General features: G+C 41.0%; 1 protein-coding gene across 4 annotated transcripts in view; it reads left to right on the forward strand.

Moving 5' to 3' along the window:
• BTRC (beta-transducin repeat containing E3 ubiquitin protein ligase) overlaps nt 1-23,020 on the forward strand; it is a 324,424-nt gene that overhangs the window by 137,962 nt on the left and 163,442 nt on the right. For all 4 annotated transcript variants that reach the window (XM_073596174.1, XM_073596175.1, XM_073596177.1 and 1 more), the window contains one exon: nt 59-148. In XM_073596174.1, the coding sequence (XP_073452275.1) occupies nt 59-148 (90 nt within the window). The remainder of the gene's footprint in view (nt 1-58; nt 149-23,020) is intronic.

Genomic DNA, 23,020 nt, shown 5'->3' on the forward strand with positions numbered 1-23,020 from the left:
CAACACATGACCTAAAATTTCAATATATGTCTAATAACCCCACATGTTCTCTTTTCAGACCTACAACAGCTGTGCCAGACTGTGCTTGAACCAAGAAAACGTGTGTTTATCCGGTTCTGCCATGAAGACGGAAAGTTGTGTGGTTAAAGTAAGTGAAGGCTTCATCCTAGAAATGTTGGGAGGTGTTCTTTAGTTCTGTGCACAATTGCAGAATTTCCATGTTCATTCTCCATTATATCCTTGTGCACAAACCAGAGCATGTTTAAAGTTATGTTCTATTTTAACTGAAAGACCCTGCTTCAGCTGTCACCAGACAACCAATTTCCACAGCAATCTTCCTATTATTAATATTATTATTATTATTAGATTGTGCATTTAAAAGGTTTTTATGCATGTTATTTACGTGTAAAAGCCTCTCTTGTGTAGACATGCAAAAGCCCTGAGGCCGCTGGTGGTGCCGACATCTTGGATGAGAAATCAGCAGCCTCACCAATCTCAGAGTTGTCACTCAAGTGTCACTCTGTTCCCCTTCATACCTTCCTCTGGCAGCTACATAAAAAATAGTTTAACCACTTGCCGCCCGCCATATAGCAAAATGATGGGCGCAGAGTGGTTGTATTTTCCTGAGGACATCATATGACGTCCAGCAGGATAAGCTGCTAGCGCGTGCCCATCAGTAGTGTGGTGTGTCAGTCTGACTCACCACATCTCCAATCTAGGTAAAGAGTCTATGACGTAGGCTCTTTACCATGTGATCAGCTGTGTCCAATCACAGCTGATCACATGGTAACCAGGAAGTGCTGTTTATCGGCTTTTCCTCTATTCGCCATGACAGGCCGTGAGTAGAGGAGAGCTGATAGGCTGCTCTCCTGACAGTGGGGGGTCTGTACTGATAATCAGCGCATTGATTATCAGTGCAGACCCATCGAGGATGTCCACTGCAGACCATCAGGTATGCCCACTTGAGCCCACCAGGGATGCCAATCAGTGCCTATTAGGGATGGCACTTTATGCCCATCAGTGATGTCTGCCAGTGCCTCCTGATCAGTGCTGCCTATCGGTGCAATCTTTGAGTGATAACTATGAGTGTCCATCAGTGCTGCATATAAGTGCCCATCAGTCCCACCTCGTCAGCGCAGCCTCATCAGTGAAAAGGAGAAAACTTATTTACAAAGTTTTGTAACAGAAACGAAGAAAAACTTTTTTCAGAATTTTCTGTCCTTTTTTTTTTTTTTTTTTTTTTTTTTATTTGTAGCGCAAAAAATAAAAACCCCAGAGGTGATCAAGTACCACCAAAAGGAAGCTCTATTTGTGGGGAAAAAAATGATAAAAATGTAATTTGGGTACAGTGTTGCATGACCACACAATTGTCATTCAGAATGTGACAGCTCTGAAAGCTGAAAATTGGCCTGGGCAGGAAGGGGGTGAAAGTGCCCTGTATTGAAGTGGTTAAGGAGGTGAACGGAGGGGCAGAGTAGCTAGGCCAGCACAGGCAGTACATACACATTTGTAGCAGAGGAGAGGAGACTGGGTATGTCATGGAATGAGAAAGGGGAAACTGTGGCTGTGCTAGGAAATCAGCACATTGCAAATAAATACATAAAAAAAAATATATATTGAAAGAAAAAACACTTCTTTTCTTTTACCTGCAGTATATTGGGTTGGCGACCCGTAAGAAAAGGACCTTTAGTGTATCTGTGAAGGATTTCAGCAATCCAGGTCAAAGGAATATAGTGATGGTAACCTGCTCCTCACTGCTGCTACACATTGGATATCAGCCGGACTGGTGTGAAAAAGCTCTAAATTAGTCATAACTGATGGTAGGGAGTTAGGGATAGTCCAGTCACCATTAAAGTGGAACTAAACTAATTGATTTAACGGTTTGCCAAAACAGTTACATTCAAGGCACAGTTGTTTTGATAGAAGATGGCTGCTTCCTTGGCTGTAAAGAAAAGGAGGGTTTAGTTCCACTTTAAGACCGGTCTTATTTTAGGTGTATGTTAACTGTTAGTCACAAAAGGATAACTTTACTTTAAAATGGAAGTAAGGGCAAAACCAAAACTAACTCTAAACCTACTCCCACCCACATTCTAAGCCTAATCTATTTAGCCCTGTGAAGAAAAAAATCGCTCTACTTATTCTGCAGCCGCTCCAGTCCCAGGCTGAGCTGTCAGTGGCGGCTTCAGGGTGTAGGAGAGGCAGCTCACAACGGAAGTCCCATAGTAAAACAGGTAAGTATAGTGATTTCTTTTTTTCTTTACGAGGCTAGATAGATTTGGATTAGAATGTGACTGAGAGTAGGTTTAGAATGAGTTAGGTGTTACCTTTATTTCCACTTTAAGGTTGCCCATCTTATTAAAAGACCAATAGGGAGGCTTTGGAGGTGGCAGGAACAAGTTAAAGAGGAGTTCCACCCGAGGTCCAGTCAAAAAAAAAAAAAAAAAAAAATTAAAAGTCAGCAGCTACAAATACTGCAGCTGCTGACTTTTAATTGGACACTTACCTGTCTTAGGGTCCAGCGATGCAGGGGATCGAAGCCCCGCTCGTCTCCCCCTCCATTCAGCGGCGCCGGCATTGCAACTGTGGGCGCCGGGCTGTGGCTTCACAGCCTGGCATGCACGAGCGGCGCCGTGATTGGCCTCTCAGTCACCTGGGACCTGTAATGGGTCCCAGATTATTGACAGGAGGGAGGGAGCAGAGCTGAGCCCTTCCTGTGCCGAGGGGGAAGTGATGTCACCAGCCCAGGCACTAGAAGAGGCAGACTACGAGGGACCCCCTAGCAACAGGCATTTAGAGGTAAGTAAAAAAAAAAAAAAACATCCAAATGTTTTTTTGTATTTTTTTTTTTATAGGATTTTTAATGTAGTTTTTTTTTTTTTTGGGTGGAACCCTACTTTAACATGAACAGGCAAAGTCGAGACATGTATAAACATCAACAGTCTTTATCTCTGGATCTACCAAAAGTTTTAACACGTACTAAAGGTATAATCTCTACTACTAATATGTTTTTTCATCATAAGCTAACTTTAAAAAAAACATGTTTGTGATTTGTTTACTTTAAAGCAAACTCACTTTTAAAAAAAAATTACAGTTCTGTTCCTTTTTAAGAGTAATTGACACTTTGAAAAAGCTTTCTTTAACCACTTTGTGCCTGCACTATAGACGGCTACAGCACGGGCTTAAAATGCCGGGAGGGCGTCCATGGACGTCCTCCCGTGCTCACGCTGCCTGCGTGCCCCCTGCAGCGTGCTCTGTGATTGCAGAGTCTTCAGGACTTGGCTGATCACAGATCGGGGTAAAGGGCCAATCACATCGGCCTTTTACCACGTAATCAGCTGTCGGCCAATGACAGCTGATCACGAAAGTAAACAGAAGCTGGTTATCGGCTTTTTTTTTTTCCTCACTCTGACAGTGTGAGGGAACAAAAACAAATCCATTAACTAGCTTCTGTTACAGGGGCATCGGTCCCCTCAGTGCCCACCAGTGCCGCTAATCCATGCCCACCAGTACCACCTACCAGTGCCCATCAGTACTGCTAATCAGTGCCCACCAGTGCCACCTATCAGTGCTGCCAATCAGTGCCTCATCCTCAGTGTCACTTATCAGTGCTGCCTATCAGTGCCGACTATCAGTGCTGCCTTTCATGGCTATCGGTGCCACCAATCAGTGCCCACCAGCGCCGCCTCATCAGTGCCTGCCAGTTCCGCCTATTGGTGCCCATCAGTGAAGGAGAAATATTACCTGTTTGCAAAATTTTATAATAAATTTTAAGTGTTTTTTTTTCAAATTTTTATCTTTTTTTGTTTGTTTAGCTAAAAATAAAAACCCTTTGGTGATTAAATACCACCAAAAGAAAGCTCTATCTGTGGAAAAAAAAATGATAAAAATGTAATTTGGGTACAGTGTTGCATGACCGTGTAATTGTCATTCAAAGTGCGACAGCACTGAAAGCTCAAAATTGGCCTGGGCAGGAAGGGGGTAAAAGTGCCTGGTAAGCAAGTAGTTAAAGAGGAAGTAAACATCCCTTTAATGTTTGTACCTATAGGCTTGGCCTATAATAAGGCTTGCCTATAGGTACTGTAAATATCTCCTAAACTTGCACCGTTTAGGAGATATTTACTGTATACTGTGCCGATTACATCATTGGCGCATGCACTCTGAGGGAACAGGCACCGGTGCCGTTATTTCAGAGCCAATGTCGTGACCGGTGGCTTCCGTGCGCATGCGCGGAAGTGACGCCACGCAGCTTTGGCCAGTCACAGAGCCGAAGTCCGCGGACCTGGAAGGAAGACAGACAAAGATGGATGTGGCCTCCAGGGTGGATGATGAGGGCGTCGTTTGCAGGTAAGTGTCACATAATGTGCTAGTATGCGATGCATACTAGCACATTATGCCTTTACTTTGCACTTAACAAAAAAGGCAAAAAAAAAACAAAACTGAAAACAGGACTCCAATGGTGCCCATACACTAGACAAAAAATCATTTGAAAAACAAGGCGGTAAAAATCTGTCATTTGGACAGTTCGTATGTTTTTTGTCCAGTTAATGGGCACAAATCGAAAATCGGTTGTGACATTTTTGACCCAAAAATCGAATGGAAAAGTTTGGAACACTTCTGCCGATCAGATGATAAATTGAAAGGTTTATGTGTTTCTTGCCCTTAAAAATTGAATTTTCAGTACTACGCACGAGAAAATGATTCATTTATGGTCATTGAAAGATTTCTTGTTCGAAATTTGGTCATTAATTGATGGCAATATCATTTGCTCTCTGTGTTCTTTTTTTGAAAACGCGTTCAAAATATTTTTCGACTAGTGTATGGCTAGCACAAGCTTTTAAATATTCTCTGTCACTGGAAAGGGTCATTAATCAGATGGAGAGCCACTGACTTGGGTGGATTTAACTGAAGATCAACAGAAAAAAAAGGAGCTGGTGTGAGATAGGTAGAGGTAATGTCTCAGTCCCAATTATTAGTATGCAAACAAAAAAAATATTTAGCCCACAAGACTTTTAATGAGTCACACCTCAAACGTAATATATAAAAAATATATGAAAAATGTATTAACATACATTTAAAAACAACACATAATGCAAAAATTGAATGAACATCAGTACATATGTAATATTCAACTAGAATCAACAAATAAACCTTTCCATAGAAGTAATTCATAAAGATGACCACCATCAATCTGAAACAACTGTGCTACAAATCTCAACGCGTTACGCGAGGAAAATTTCCCTTGTTCAGGAGAGGCACAGGAAAGTCTCTGGAGATAAAGGACACGTGTAAATGTACTAATAACAAAAAAAAAACACCAACAAAGACAAGGGGAGGAAATTTATCGCATAATCAACTTACAGTTAGTTGCAAGATACTGGCCTCCTTCCACCATGGTGGTGGTTAGGCTAAGGAATGAATTTAAATCGAATGTATAGCAATGTATATCATGTCAAAGCCCTGAAAAAATTGCCAGAAGGTCCAATATTCTTCCACTGGGAGCTGTGAAGGGGCGGGGAGATGAGAGAAAGATGACAATACTCTTGAACAAGAGACCAAATAGATGGATGTTGGATTCCGTAGGGAAAAGGAAATCACCCTGCACCTAAAATAATCAACAATAGTGCTATTGAATAAAATGTGTACAAATAATTGATATAATCATATTCTTATGTTATATGTTAACCTACTGAAATAACATGTGTAGTAAGTGGTCATGGTGTGTGAAAAGCATAACTGATATGTTAAGTGTATAAATGTGAAAAAAAAAATGATTTGTGAATAATGATGGGTGAATCCTGGATGTGAAAGATAATCGTATACCCTAGCAGTGCACAAAATATGTGTGAGTAGTGTTTAAAATTAGCAATACCAGTAAAAACAATATATAGTGACTCATATATAAAAAAAGGAAAACCCTATGCAAAACTGACAGGTAATCCCGGGAATGGGATACCACCAAACCCCATGAAGACATGCCAAAACAAACCAACGCTAATTGCAATTGGCCAGCCAAACAAGGCGGCCATGTGATATTAAAACCAATGAACAAAGTGCCACACAGAACAACAATATTTACTCTTGGGGAAAGACAAAAAAGATGTCCAGCAGTATGGTATCCAGGCAAATGGAACATGGCCCTCAAACCAAACTCTGGTCTATATAGCCCAGGTTTCCGAAGGAACCCCGCCCATCCAGCGTCATCAGTAGTAAACTACCAATGGGCTCACGTCAAGTGTGGGAGGTGGAAAACCCCACTCCCCAAAAGACGTGGCTGATGGCAATCATGCCCCTAACCACGAGCAGAACGCAGCTGAGGCATTAGCGGTGTCCACTCGCGAAATATAGACAGCCAGAGCGCACGCGCAATGCGGTGATGCAATGCGCAGAACGGCAGATGCGGTGACGTCACACATGGAAAGCCGTGGATATCTTGATGGCAAGGATGAAGAGGTGACGCCAATCCATCTCCTCCCCCAGAGCGGAAGCAGAAGGGGATGTGAAGTGACACATACACAGGGGAGACACCTGGATCAAGAATTCCCCAGGGAGAAGTTGAAACCCCCTCGGAGAAGATGGCCCGGTTTGCTAAATCCATGGGCTGTGTGAACAAGGAGGATTGCATCTCCCGGATGAAGAATAGAATAAGGACCTGTAAATTAAAAAAAAAATAAAAAAATAAAAAAAAATGAATTAAAAGTGTGCAAATCTACAAATACTGTCATGCAAAAAAATCCATATCGTGTTCAAGAGTAGTGTCATCTTTCTCTCATCTCCCCGCCCCTTCACAGCTCCCGGTGGAAGATTATTGGACCTTCCGGCAATTTTTTTGTGCCTTTTGATATTATATACATTTGATTTCAATTTATTCCTTAGCCTAACCACCACCATGGTGGAAGGTGGCAAGTATCTTGCAACTAACTGTAAGTTTATTATGCAATACATTTTCTCCCCTTCCCTTTGTTGTTTTTATTTTTTTGTTATTAGTATATTTACATGTGTCCTTTATCTCCAGATAGTTTCCTGTGCCCCTCCTGAAGAAGCAAGGTTTTCCTCACGATACGCGTTGAGATTTGTAGCACAGTTGTTTCAGATTGACGGTGGTCATCTTTATGAACTACATAGGTTCTATGGAAAGGTTTCTTTGTTGATTCTAGTTGAATATTACATATGTACTCATGTTCATTACATTTTTGCATTATGTGTTGTTTTTAAATGTATGTTAATACATTTTTCATATACTATGTTTGAGGTGTGACTCCTTAAATGTCCCGTGGGCTAAATATTTTTGTTGTTTGTTAACTGAAGATCAGTCCCTTGGGCCCCTTCAGCAGAGATCACATGACTAGTTCTATGGCACTGGTCACATGATGTGCAACTGGAGGGATCACAGAACCGTATTTATAGTAGAGCAGGATTAGTAAAACTATCATGGATGTAATTTTTGAGCGTAAGGCAGTGCTAAGCTGGTATTCAGTCCGTCACTTTGCCAGGATCCGGTGACATCATCATGTCAGGAGATAATTTGTTCCCCAAGCCAAAATTATGTCACCGGCTGCTTGTGAATCCTTTGAAACAGAATCCAGACAGACTATAGACCTGTGTTGTGTTTGAATGATGGGTACACAGTTACTGCTGTCTGTCTAATTTTTATTTACTACTACTTCATATGATATTTTAATTGATTTTTTTTTATTGTGTGAAATAAAAGAAAACCAACATGGAAACAAATCATTTGATCCGGACTCAGTTTTTTTTTTTTAAACTTGCACTTTTTATTTAATTAATTTTAATAGTGTAGTTGTTGTGAGAATTGTAACTACGGGACCGCAGATATTTCAGTTGAGGTGATGCGGTAACTCTGATTACGGTATGAAGAGCGCACGCTGTTTAATGAGCTGCCATGTCCTTGTCTCTTCAGGGATAGTAAACATTTTCCTTGAGTTATGAGCGAATACAAGTAACCATTTCTATGTGCCATTTTGCTATAACATCAATTAATAAACAGAAACAGTGCTGATACAAAAACCGAAAGATAAAAGAACTATTTGTGGGAATCCCTTCGCCAATGAGATGCTTTTTTACTTTTTTTTTTCTCCAACCTGCTCTTGAAAATGACATCTGGTATCTTATGGTTTGCTGTTCACAGCCTTGCTCCTTTATCCTGGTTGAGTTGAACACAATAATAGAACCCAGTTCACACATGTGCATTTTTGGTGTAGTTAAAAGCATGAGAAACTACATGCCAAAATGCATATATGGGTGCATGTCATGTCTTTGCTTGTGGTTGGTAATGCAGCAAAAATATAAAAGTGTCAAAGGAGTCTAATGGTTGTGTTGGGGACAGAACTTCGGACAAATATGCTCTATTTAATAGATCTTGATAGAGTCGTTGTATGTAAAAAAAAAAAAAAAAAAAAAAAACAGATCTTAGGGCAACAAGCAACAGTTGCATTATGTGTGTGTGCACATGTATGTAATATACAGTATATATCCACTCACCGGCTACTTTAATATGTACACCTTGCTAGTACCAGGTTGGACCCCCTTTTGCCTTCAGAACTGTCTTAATTCTTCGTGACATAGATTCAACAAGGTGTTGGAAAGATTCCTTCGAGATTTTGGTCCATATTGACATGATAGCATCACGCAGTTGCTGCAGATTTGTCGGTTGCACAGCCATGATGTGAATTTCCCATTCCACCACATCCCAAAGGTCCTCTATTGGATTGAGATCTGGTGACTGTTGAGGCCATTGGAGTACACTGACCTCATTGTCATGTTCAAGAAACCAGTGGTGAGATGATTTGAACTTTGTGATATAGTGCATTATCCTGCTGGAAGGAGATATCAGAAGATGAGTACACTGTAGTCATAAAGGGATGGACATGGTCAGCAACAATACTCAGGTAGGACGTGGTGTTTAAACGATGCTCAATTGGTACTAAGGGGTCCAAACTGTGCCAAGAAAATATCCCCCACACCATTACACCTAAAGGCCTGAACCGTTGATACAAGGCAGGATGGATCCATGCTTTCATGTTGTTTATGCCAAATTCTGACCCTTTCATCTGAATGTCGCAGCTGAAATCGAGACTCATCAGACAAGGCAATGTTTTTCCAATCTTCTATTGTCCAATTTTGGTGAGCCAGTGCGAATTGTAGCCTCAGTTTCAGACTAGGCCACCTTCTTCCATTGCTCTATGGTCCAGTTCTGATGCTCATGTGCCCATTATATGTGCTTTTGGCTGTGTACGGCATGGACACCCTGACCAGTCTGCAGCTACACAGCCTCATACAATACAAACTGTGATGTGCTGTGTTCTGGTACCTTTCTATTGGAACCAGAATTAATTTTTCAGCAATTTTTATCTGCAGTAGCTCATCTGTTGGATTGGACTGCATGGGCCAGTCTTCACTCTCCACATGCATCAGTGAGCTTTGGCCACCGTTGACTTTGTCACTGATTAGCTAATTTTCCTTCCTTGGACCACTTTTGATTTGGTTCTGACTACTGCTGACTGGGAACATCCAATATACCCCCAAAGCCATTGAACTCTTTACCGTCTGCTTTTAACACATCAGCTTCATGAACAACATATTCACTGGCTGCCTAATATTTTTCACCCACTTTTAGGTGCTATTATTCACTGTAAAGCTGTCCATAGATGGTTAGAATCTTGGCCAGTTCAGCAGATGGTCCCTGCTGAATCGGCCAAGTTCTGAACCATGTATGGGCAGGCTGAATGTACCCAAGTTGATCGATCAAACTTGGGTACAACCAGCCTGTTTGATTTTACATGCGATTATTTCTAGCGGATATTATATCCTCTAGCAGTAATCCTTTTGTTCTCCCGGTGGGGAAAGCTCCCCCTGCAGCTCCCCCCCCCCTTTTTTTTAATAGCAAACATGTTCTATTTACCTCCTTTTGTGCAGTTGTTTTTCACAGAGCAGCCCCAATCCTCCTCTTCTAGGGTCCCTCCTTGCCGGTACTCCTGGCTCCTCCTTTTCTCTGTGCACTCCCATAGGAAGCCGCTTCCTTTTGGGGGGGGGGGGGGGGTCCTGCTTTTTCAGCAAAGCCCATTAGAGCAGGGAGGGAGGAGAGGGCCACTACTGACAGGCATAGCCCTGGATAGAGTGAAGTATAAGGGGGGTGATACTGCTACTGGAACATTTTTTTTTACCTTAATGCAGGGAATGTAAAAAAATGTTTAGGCTTTGGAACAACTTTAATTTGTGTATTCTATATCAGCATTAACACATGTTTATCATTTTATGTAAATTACCGTAATACTTTTGTTACACTTTTTTTTTTACCTTTTCACACCAATATCTAAAACCGTCATTGAAAAGAATGTACATTCTCTTTATCTGCAAGGATAAAGAGAATGTATGAACAGTAGATTATGGGACCTTCAGACACAACTCTGGGCCTTTATTCTTTTTGTGATGTGTTGTAAAATTTTTAGAAAATGCAGTATTTACCTTCTCTTTAAGTCTACCCCGTACCTAATTAAATCTTGCCACTAGATGTACAGTCTTCTGTGGCCTCCATTTTCCCAGGAGGCCACAGTGAGGTCAAGTCACTTCATAGGGCCTAGGCAATAGGTTAAAGCGGAGGTGCGCCCACCACTGCAAAAATTAAAAGCCAGCAGCTACACATACTGCAGCTGCTGGCATTTAATAATAGGACACTCGTATTTTTCGCACCATAAGACGCACCTGACCTTAAGACGCCCCTAGGTTTTAGAGGAGGAAAACGAGAAAAAAAATATTCTGAACCAAATGGTGTCCTTAAATATTTAATATAATACTACTACTATAGGTGGGTGGTGGAGACACAGTAATACCACCCCCCTATCAAATCCGCTCAGCTACACTATACCTGGGTGGTGGTGGTGGTGGACACAGCAACCCTCCCCCCTTCCCAGATCAACTCAGGGTGGCAGGGCAGACACAAATACCCCTTCAGCCTCTTTTATCACAACAGCTCAGGTGACTGGGCAGTGGATATCATGCCAGCCCACACCTCCCACCCCCTTATCACCAGCTCACCTCAGGCAGTGGAGAACACTGTCATTACAATCCACAACCCCCTCTGGCTGGCTGGCTCTCTCTCTGGCTCGCTGGCTCTCAGCCTCAGATACACCTGGGCAGCAGCTAGGAAGGATAACTGTGGAGATAGTTTGCAGCAGCAGCTGCCGGTGGAAGGAGCAGGAAGTAAGACTGGACCAGACCACGGCGCCGGGGGTGTTCCGGCTGAAAAAGAAAAAACAGACAGGGCTTTTGCCGCCACGGGATGGTGTCATATCTGGCGGGTGTCAACTGACCTTGGTGTGCCACTGACACCCCCTCCATGTTTTGACACCCGGGGCAGACCGCCTCCCACCGCTCCTACTTGGTATGCCCCTGCAAGGATCCACCTCACATCCTGTCCTCTCTCCTCCACAGAGAAGCCGAGCGCTGTTATTCTGATGCGATGGCGGCTGACGCGGGGGGGTGGGGCGGTGGTGCCTGGTCAGAACTATTTGGATCCTGTTGAAACTTGACTTTGTGTATTGGCAAAATTTATAGTTGACCTATGCCTAAAGAAATATACTGTCTGCCTTTGCTAAAAATGGCAGTTGTAATGCTGATCCTTTGACCCCAGTTCTTCCTGAATCGCTGACCTTGGGAACAAGATGCAGCCAGTGAAACCAGAGAAGTCCAAACTCTTGTGGCTTTAGGCCGGAGACCGTTCTGAAACCAGAGGATTAGTATTACAGCCATTTCAATAGTATTTTCAGCAGGATAGACCAGTGACTTTATTTTTTTGCAGGACAGGATTTCGTATCCTATCTAATGGAGTTTAGATCACTTGTCCAATAAAACACATTCAATTAGATAATGATTTATTTATTATTTATTTAAGGTACTTGTATAGCACCATCAATTTACGCAGCGCTTTACATATACATTGTACATTCACATCAACCCCTGCCCTCAAGGAGCTTACAATCTGAGGTAATAATGATGCTAAAAATGAATTATATTTCATTTTATATTTTATATCTGCCAAAGTTTAAAACCTTCCAACGGCGGCCGTGTTTTTCTTTTTACTTTAAACCTCCTCCTCATGTCACTATTGCATTTTCGAAAAAAAAAAAAAAAAAAGTACATTTCCACATTTTGGCACATAATAGGAACTCCTATTTGGGTTACTCCTTGGAAATAGTTCTGCAACAAAATTCAGAATGAATTCTCTTGTTTATGGATTCACAGCGAGATGGCAATAAGGTGCAATATAGGTAAAATTTAGGTATATGTGTGCGTTTTTTTTTTTTTTTTTTTTTTTACCTTCCACAACTTTATTTTATTGTATTTTTCGCCCTGTGCGTTCATTAGAAAAATGATCAGGAACAAAGTCCTCCAAGCAGAATGAACGGCAGGGGTACGCGCTGATGCATGTCCGATCACCCGCACAGAGGAGATCACATGGCTTCTTCAAAAGTCAAACGATCAATTTGCCTCGTTTTGGCACTGTACTTAATGCACAAACAGTGCGATCTGCGGGGCTGTAATTGCATTGTTAAGGCCAAGGAACAAGCCTTTGCCTTTTCAGCAGACAGCTGGCAGGGAGAGAGGCATGTTGTTAGGAAAGAGAGAGGCAAGGCAAATAAAATTACTGCTAACGCTCAGAGATCGGCAGGAGCCCTACTTGCCTAATCTTACCGGTGGGAGCAAGCGGCTGTTGTAATCCAATTATAGCAGCATAAGCAATTTGTTAGACACTCCGCATAATGTAACAATTTCCCAATAAACTCTGACTTGTAATAACGTCGGCAAGAGCCCACATAAATCTGCCCGAATGGTGGGGGCTGGAGGATTCGGCTGGGGGCTTGTAATTGGCATCATCAGCACATTTTGTAGTGCAGTCTTTTAGTGCAGGGATTTTAAAGCGCCTGTCAAAGTGTACCCCAAAACCCCAGGGTGGAGTGGGCTGTCGTTCCCAGTTCACAGGTTTCTTTTATAAATAAAAAAAGAAAAAAAATTATTTGTGTCATTGATTATTTGTGTCATTGATGCCAAGCCTGGTAACCCATAGCATCCAGAAAAAAGCCATCTCTCGATGACTAGGCTTCTCCAACAACCATAGGTGTTGTCACATTGGTTGGCATGCATTACTGTACATTGCACATCATTGCCTTTAACTATTTTAAAGTTGAACTTGGAGGAAAATTTGAAACATGACCCCTGAAGTGTAGCTCCCCCCGCACTGCATGGGTTAAATGCCCTTTTTTTTTTTTTTGTTTAGGGTGAACATAAACCATAGTTGACTCGTTCCTGACACCTGCTGACTTCCTCCTAGCTGCATGACTGATTCCCCAAACCCTGCTACTTTTTGCTGCTCTGACCGACACAGGCACTCCCAATGTCAACGTGTGAACCAGCAGGTCCTGCATTGTAATTGAAGAGGCTCAGGGCCTGTCTACAAAGCAGAATGTCGGAGAGAAGAGCGCTGGTGGTGGGAGGGAGAAATAAATGAAGTTACATAGTCCGGTTGAAAAAAGACACAGATGCATCTAGTTCAACCAATAAAAGGGGGGAAAAAAATCACACAATCCTATACTCAGAGTTGATCCAGAGGAAGGCAAAAAAAAAAACCCAGCAAAGTCTAAACCAATTTGCTCCAGCAGTGGAAAAAATCCCTCCTGATTCCCTGAGAGGCAGTCTGATATTCCCTGGATCAACTTTACCTATAAATGTTAGTATCCAGTTATACTATGTACATTTAGGAAAGAATCCAGGCCTTTTTTAAAGTAATCTACTGAGCTGTCCAGAACCACCTCTGGAGGGAGTCTATTTATTTCACATTTTCACAACTCTTGCTGTGAAAAAAACTTTCCCTTTTTTTAGAGATTATGCCTAGGTTCACATTGGTACGATTTGGCATGTGATTGGACATGTCCAATCACATGCCAAATCGGCAGCTATTGCCGGCAATGGCACCGTCATTGGTCTGGTGCCGACTTTGTGGCACCGCACTGATTCCCAAAAGTAGTTCCTGCACTACTTTTGGCGACTTTGGGGAGCGATTTGTATAGACACCTGTGCAGGAACCCACACAGATGTCTGTCAAATTGCCCCTGAAGTCAGACTGCATTGCCGGGTTGAAATTGTGCAAGTTCAGCTGAACGCACAATTTCAGACCCGCAGCAATATGAACCTGGGCTAAGTCTCTTTTCCTCCAGACGTAAAGAATGCCCCCTTGTCCTCTGTGATTACCTTTTAAAGTGAAGTATGGTTGCTTTTTCTCATCCTACTAGGTAAAATGAGCAACCCCCTACAGAGCCCAGCTGCAAATAAATATATATTTTATTATTTTTAATTTATATTTATTTTTATTATAATATTTATTTTATTTATTTCAGGTACTTGTATAGCGCCGTCAATTTACGTAGCGCTTTACATATTTATTTATTATTTATTTATTTCAGGTACTTATATAGCGCCGTCAATTTACGCAGCGCTTTACATATATATATTATACATTCACATCAGTCCCTATACCCTCAAGGAGCTTACAATCTAAGGTCCCTAACTCACATTCATACCTATACTAGGGCCGATTTAGACAGGATCCAATTAACCTACCAGCATGTCTTTGGAATGTGGGAGGAAACCGGAGTACCCGGAGGAAACCCACGCAGGCACAGGGAGAACATGCAAACTCCAGGCAGATAGTGTCGTGGTTGGGATTCGAACCAGCGACCCTTGTTACTGCTAGGTGAGAGTGCTACCCACTACACCACTGTGCCACCCGTGATGTGTGTGTGTATGTATATACGGTGTGTGTGTGTGTGTGTGTATGTGTGTATATATATATATATATATATATATATATATATATATATATATATATATAATTTTTTTTTTATTATAAATAATGGTGTCCTCTTTCCTCCATCTTACATATATTTACTTTCAACTAGTCTTTTGCCTTATCCGTAAATTATCTGAAATGCAGTTCGTGTAAAATTAATACATTTTTGCATTTTAAGTATTTGCCCCCATTGGGCTGCACTTTTTTAGCTTCAGTTCGGCAAAACATTGTAATGGTAATTGCAATTCTATGAAAAAAAAAAAACAATAATAAAATAAAAATAAATAAAAAGCAGCAGTGGGCTAATAAATGGTCTGTTTTTTTTTTTTTTTTTTACTATTTGCTAACAAACTTATATTGCATCAAACAATAGGGCTGCTTTAGAATCTTGTAGTGGGTGTTAATTTAGAGAAATGTACCGTATTTATTTGATGTAATTCATGTTAGCTGAAGACTGCTAACAGCAGTTTAATTGGTATTACTGGCTGCGTGTGTACAAAAACATGGATATGTATAGGCACACGCACATTTGTTTAGACATAGGCTGTGGAATCTTTTCTAGATTCTGCGTGTTTCGTCTGCATTCGTCTCCTCCTCCTTTTGTGTTATATAATATTTATTTTAAGTTAAATACTGTTGCTGAGCTCTCCTGCTGTCACTAGCATTAGAATTGTAATAAATTCTATTTTACTGTATACACACACACACACACACACGCACGCAGGCGCAAGGAAGAGAAGATATTTCTGCAGTTTACCACGAATACATTAGTAAGCGGTCGTGCCCCTATTAAAAGCAGCCTTTGTGTTCTTGTAACTAATGGCTGTTTCTCTCGGTTTTGACAGTGAGCTGTGTGCATTATTTTCTCCTGATATTGTAATAATAATGAGAGCAAATTAGAACAATCAGTTTACATAGATAGCTCTTGATTGGAGACGAGGAGCAATATGGCAACAGGCAATCCATCTTGTGACTCCTGTCACATTAACTTCAGCAGTGTGAAAGGATCAGGCGGGGCAGCAGGATCCTGTCCAATCAGAAGGCTGAAATTAATGATGGCAGTATTGTTCTGTGATCAACCTTTTAATTAGCAAGACAGGAGATGGAGGGAATAATCTCAACCCACAGCTGCCGACTGTCATTCATGTTTTTTCGGCAGGAAGAGGGGAGAGGAAAATCCATTGGTTTAAAATGACATGCTTTGTCTAGTAGCACAGCCTAAATCTGTTTCTGATTTAGCAAATGCTACATATGTCTACGGAATATTGCAGCATTGTTCATGCTAATGAGCCAGCTTCCTTCCACCCATCACTGATATCTTCAACCCTGAGATATTTATATAGCCACAGCTATATAATTTTTTTTTCCACCCAGTATTAATAAAACAAATAATCAAGTTAGCAAAGGTTCCTCCTAAATAAACAGCTTTCGCCCAGCTGGTCGCCTTTTGTGCAAAAATGCTCCCTGCACTTCAAAAATGCTGGCAGAGTGTTTTAGTGCATTAGCATTTTAATAGATGAATAAAAATTGGCTTATTAAAAAGGTTGCTTCAGACGGAATGTTAGGAAAAAGTACTGCAGATTTAGTGGAGTGTTTTTATGGTGGCACTTTTTCTATTTATTTATTTTTTTACTTTTCCTCGTGTATTTTGTGGCCATTTTTAACCACTATTGGCTGCTATGCAAAGTGGCCTATTATATTAGGTGATAGTCATGCTATTCTAGCAGATTCAGTGCTTTTATAATAGGTTTGTGCTGCATACATTTTCAAACAATTAAAGTGAACCCTACCTGACCTACAACATGTCTAAAATACCAACCTCACTGAAGCACAGGCACCTTTGGAGTACCTGCAAGTTCCTAGGCCCAGGCTGTATATGAGTCTTTGACTTCCGCCTAAATTAACAGGGAGCTCTGGCATCAGCCTTTACTAAGCATTGTCTACTGTCATTTAACTGTCAAATGCCAGAACTTCATTGGAGAGTTGAAAACAAAGACAAAACAGGCAAGAGACCATTGAGGGGCACAATGGACACCCGCAAGCCCTAAATACTACAGTGCCATGTTCCAAAAGATTCTTTATGTAAGGCAATAAAGTTTTGAACCGCAGTTCATGGACTCTATAGGTTCAACTTTCAACAGATAAAATAAAATACAAAACTTTATTGATGCACAGCAAAATAGAAAATTACAACCATACAGGCTCAAAACATAGTAGCATTCTGAACCGTATGTCATTGAGGATGATGGTCTAAATCCAGTAGTAATGTATGGTATACTGTTTAGCTCAAAGTTCAAACCTATAGAGCTCCACCACCCATTCAAATAAGGCTCATAAGGCACATAAGCAAAGGGTGCTAGCATAGAATTGTTACAATAACATGAGTTGTTCATGGAAGGTCCGTTGCCAATTGAATATATGTGGTGGGTCTAGACATAATTAAAGATGTAGCCCATATAGTAAACCCATTCATTTTGATTTTGTCTGAAAATGTTAGGCGCCTCACCTGTATCAGTAAACATCCGCACACAACAGTGAGGTGCAAATGGAAAAATAAGGAAGATAATAGCTACATCACCCTCAAGTAATTTTACAGCCACTTGTACCACCAAAAGGGACCTCCCAAATTATGGTAATGGACAGACCTTTGGTATAACCCAGTGAGAAGAAATCTTCACAAAGGCATCTTTCCTATAATGGGGTCCCCCACTGAGTCCTAAACGGTCCTCCATTGGATAGTTTGATGCTTTGGTATTTCAAAGTTGAATGGCAGTGGTCAGGGCTCAGTGCCAAGTGAGGACAGGGCTTAAAGCAGCTCCAATCAGCCCCACTAATACTTACTTGAGCCCATCTCTATCCAGCGATGTTGCAGGAGTGTCTCGTTTTACCCAGGTGCCATTGGCTGCCGCTGCTGTCAAAGTTAGTCAGCCAATGAGAAGAGAAAGGGGGCTGGGCCGGGGCTTCCGTGTCTGAATGGACACAGGGAGCTGTGGCTCAGCTTGTGTGCCCCCATAGCAAGCAACTTGCTGTGGGGGTGCTCAACAGGAGGGAGGGGCCAAGAGCACAGAAGAGGGACCCGAGAAGAGGAGGATCTGAGCTGCTCTGTGCAAAACCACTGTACAAGGCAGGTAAGTATAAAATGTTATTTTTAACAAAACAAAAAAAAAACAAGACTTTACAATAACTTTAAAGTACATCTAAAATGCAAACTTTTTTTTGGTTTGTAGAGTGGGAAACCATTAGAACCTACAGTGCCTTGCAAAAGTATTCACCCCCCCCCTGGCTTTTTACCTATTTTGTTACATTACAGCCTTTAGTTCAATGTTTTTTTAATCTGAATTATATGTGATGGATCAGAACACAATAGTCTAAGTTGGTGAAGTAAAATTAGAAAATATATACATAAAACAATTTTTCAGAAATAAAAAAACTGATAATTGGCATGTGCGTATGTATTCACCCCCTTTGTTATGAAGCCCAAAAAAGCTCTGGTGCAACCAATTACCTTCAAAAGTCACATAACTAGTGAAATGATGTCCACCTGTGTGCAATCTAAGTGTCACATGATCTGTCATTACATATACACCTTTTTTGAAAGGTCCCAGAGGCTGCAACACCTAAGCAAGAGGCACCACTAACCAAACACTGCCATAAAGACCAAGGAACTCTCCAAACAAGTAAGGGACAGTGTTGTTGAGAAGTAAAAGTCAGGGTTGGGTTATAAAAAAAAATGTCCAAATCTTTGATGATTCCTAGGAGCACCATCAAATCTATCATAACCAAATGTAAAGAACATGGTACAACAGCAAACCTACCAAGAGACTGCCGCACACCAAAACTCACAGACCGGGCAAGGGGGGCATTAATCAGAGGCAGTATAGAGACCTAAGGTAACCCTGGAGGAGCTGCAGAGTTCCACAGCAGAGACTGGAGTATCTATACATAGGTCGACAATAAGCCGCACGCTCCATAGAGTTGTGCTTTATGGCAGAGTGGCCAGAAGAAAGCCATTACTTTCAGCAAAAAAACAAAATGGCACGTTTTGAGTTTGCGAAAAGGCATGTGGGAGATTCACAAAATGTATGGAGGAAGGTGCTCTGGTCTGATGAGACTAAAATTGAACTTTTTGGCCATCAAAGAAAACGCTATGTCTGGCGCAAACCCAACACATCACATCACCCAAAGAACACCATCCCCACAGTGAAACATGGTGGTGGTAGCATCATGCTGTGGGGATGTTTTTCAGCAGTCGGAACTGGGAAACTGGTCAGAGTTGAGGGAAAGATGGATGGTGCTAAATACAGGGATATTCTTGAGCAAAACCTTTACCACTCTGTGTGTGATTTGAGGCTAGGACATGGGTTCACCTTCCAACAGGACAATGACCCCAAACACACTGCTAAATCAACGCTTGAGTGATTTAAGGGGAAACATGTGAATGTGTTGGAATGGCCAAGTCAAAGCCCAGACCTCAATCCAATAGAAAATCTGTGGTCAGACTTAAAGATTGCTGTTCACAAGCGCAAATCATCCAACTTGAACGAGCTCGAGCAGTTTTGCAAGGAGGAATGGGCAAAAATCCCAGTGGTAAGATGTGGCAAGCTCATAGAGACTTATCCAAAGTGACTTGGAGCTCTGGTAGCCGCAAAAGGTGGCTCTACAAAGTATTGACTTCAAGGGGGGGGGTGAATAGTTATGCACATTGACTTTTTCTGTTATTTTGTCCTATTTGTTGTTTGCTTCACAATAAAAAAAAAACATTTTCAAAGTTGTGTTCATGTTCTGTAAATTAAATGATGCAAATCCTCAAACAATCCATGTTAATCCCAGGTAACAAAACATGAAAAATGCCAAGGGGGGTGAATACTTTTGCAAGGCACTGTATGTTATATTTTCTTAGTCTGTGTCCCTCACTGAGGAAATTTAACTATGTTGTTGATAATGTTGATTGTGAAGTAAAAGGAAATCCAACAATTTCCAACAAGAGTTGTTTTTTAACGGTAGGGTAATCGCTTGCTCTGGTGACAACTGTCTGTGAGGAAATTTTCCCTCACTTTGGAGAAATTTACTCTCAGTTATGTCTCTTAGTCAACACTGCCAAGTGAGAAGTATTTTGTGACTGGCAATGGATCCAAGTGGGTCTTTTTTAGGTAGGGCGCTTAGGTACCCTAGGGTGCCTTCAGGTTTTTTAAGGGGTGCCTTGGCAAAATGCCTAAAAAATGCTTAAAATATGTATACAAGCCAGAAGGTGGATCAAGCTGACCTCTTAGTTGCGCAAAGCCACCGGTTTTCATTGTGCATGATTACAACTTTCTAGCTGCCAGTGCCCTATCAATCAAGCCAGCATCCTATCAATTGGTTAATAAAGAGGACATTGGGTGCCTGCACAACAACATTGTTTTGCCACTCTCCATCAGCACTGGGGTCACATTAGCTGATTGAGGGAGAAGAGAAACATTGCAATACTAGTCAGGACCAGTGTGCAAAGGTTTAATTTCTTTGGAAGAATAAATCAACTCTAATGTTGAGTGTCCTGCATGTGTGGATGTTGCTGAATTATGTAAAGCTATTTGTTTAGTTTTCTACATTTTAGCTTGGGGTGTCTCAAGAGGACTTTAAAAGGTGCCTAAACTGAAAAATGTGTGGAGAAAAACTGATCGTTGTAATCTGTGAAACTTATTACGGAACTTACATGTTCTTGGTGCAGAGGCACCTGGTGTGGGATATGGTAAGTATGCAGCAAAATGGTAGTTGAGTGTTGGGTGGCACACATTTAAGGGCTTCCTTAATGGGTTAGGCTAAACAGAAAACTTTAATGACTCATTTTACGAGTTTACGAGAGTTACGAGATTAATGCATATCTTGCATCAGAGCGCAGGTGCATCTTCTCATGATATTTGGTATCCTCCACAATCTCTCTAGAAGGCCCCAAACGTCACAATTCCTTAGGTATCTTGGGTTGAAGCAGATTGTAAAGTAACTCGATTTTTCACTTTTCACCTAATGTTTGCATTTCTCTGTTTTTTTACATTGTGGGACTGTAGGATAAATGGGCCTTGCATTTCGATATGTTAGGGTTGTGTTTGTGTGTATGTGTTTTCCCCCGTTTTAAGACAGCCACATGTTTCTTCAAAACAGAAACCTTGCACTGAAAAACACTAGTGTTGGACAATGGGTGCTAAAAACAGACACATACTGCTTTTGAGGCCATGGTGGTCTGTATTCATTGTCTGCATTTGCCTTCTTGTATTACATAGTCATTAATGGCAAACTATTTCTAATTGTGAAGCAGTTTTAATCTTTGTATGTGCACCTACTATGAAAGTAATAAAAGGTGATCATCTGATCTGGGTCCCTGTCCTGTTCACATTACAGTAAGACCCCTACATACAAACGAGTTCCGTTCCGAGAGAAAATTTGTAAGTCCAACAAAGTTAGCCTATGTACCCAACCAACTCAATCAGCCCAGTAAATTACTGGAATAGGTTTAGAACACATTTTACACAAATATGTGAAAAAATAAGTAAAATATATATACAGTACTGTATACAGTATAGTACTGCGATCCACAACCACCAGAAATGTGAAGTAAATCGCACGATTGGACATGCAAACGCATGTTCATATCTTTGAAGGTTCGTATGTAGGGGGACTAACTGTATTAACGTTTTTGTTCATGACTTTACTACATGCACTAGGTCAATTTTGAAGGTCTGATATCTACCTATCTTTAGACCACAAAGAACAATCCGTGTCCTATAGGACTCAAATGATTAGTGCCTGAGCCAAGTTTTGAAACATGAAAGAGAGAATAGAAATTATTTTATTATGTCTTCCTGGATTGGCATAGGAGAGGGTTTGTATTTCACACACCAATAAAGCTGCTCATAAGTTTCTTGAAAATGTCCATAATTTGGATTTGCAATACCTTTGCAAAAAAATCAGATTGTTAACTCCGATCTGAACTCCAATCTGAATTCCCTAAAATCCACTCTAGGCAAACTTTTTTACCGACCATCTGAATGGGGTTATAGGCGCACCATAGGTGCGTACTTCTTAAAGTCTGGGTTGTGTATCTCCCTCTATCACCAATTGCATTCAGACTTCCATGACAGGTTTTATCCTTATTAGCTGTGAACAACTTCTTAAAGTAGAACTATAGGCAAAACTTTTTTTTTCCATTTTGGATAGAGTAAGGGAGGATTATAACCCCTGTAAGGATTATTTTGTCCCAATGGGAAGATTTACCTTCAGTTCCTGTCCCATAGCCAAAACAGGAAGTGGAAGGAAATCCATTCAAATTAAAGGAATCTCTTGGGGACCCCCCAGGTCACCAGAACTAGCGTCCCCATTGGAGGATTCCCCTCTATTTTTTGGGTCAACCCAAAGTTTGGGATTTTCTTTTATTTTCACTTTTAATGATAAAGGTAAGCAGAACAAATAGGGAGAGTGAATCTCCCTAACGGGGGCACTGACAGGTGTTCTAATCCCTCTCCCCTCTATCCAAAACTAAAAAAAAGGTTTTGCTGTTAGTTATACGTTAATGCAGGCTTTCTGTATGTTAGAGGTTGTAGAAGGTGCAGGCTATATCTTGCAAATGTGTCCTAGTATGGTCAGATAGCTTGGATCTGTGCACTGCAGCAATACCTTGTTTAAAACTGAAATCCTAGTCCATGGACTGTGCTTCCTGCATGTAATTCAAGGCTTCGTTCCTAGTTTTGAATGCAGTGTACCTTTTAATGTGAAGGAATTTGCACAACATCCAAGCACTCTAGAAGGTAATCGCCAAGAAAGACATAGTGCAACATTATTAACCAACAAGAGGCCACATATGGCAAATATGCAGTAATAATACACTGAATATTTTATCTCAAAGACCTACAGCTGGTAATAAGGAGTGACAAGAAGTTTTCATTAGTAGCGAGCATGTGTTGTGTATGTACTTTTTAGAAAATGCTTCTGATCTGCATTTTTCTATTTGCATGTATTATACAGCAGTCTTTGTACATAATTAAACCCTTTTACAGATTTTAAATTGTTTGTTTTTGTAGGGAAAATGGACAATACCCTTTTTTAGGCTAATTTTTCCAACAAATTTAAAGAAAAACCTTACTTTACTAAGTACCATTTACACCGTCCTTTCATGGATGTCAGACTTTG

Source organism: Aquarana catesbeiana, linkage group LG08 (assembly GCF_042186555.1).
Source record: "Aquarana catesbeiana isolate 2022-GZ linkage group LG08, ASM4218655v1, whole genome shotgun sequence".
NCBI lineage: Eukaryota > Metazoa > Chordata > Amphibia > Anura > Ranidae > Aquarana > Aquarana catesbeiana.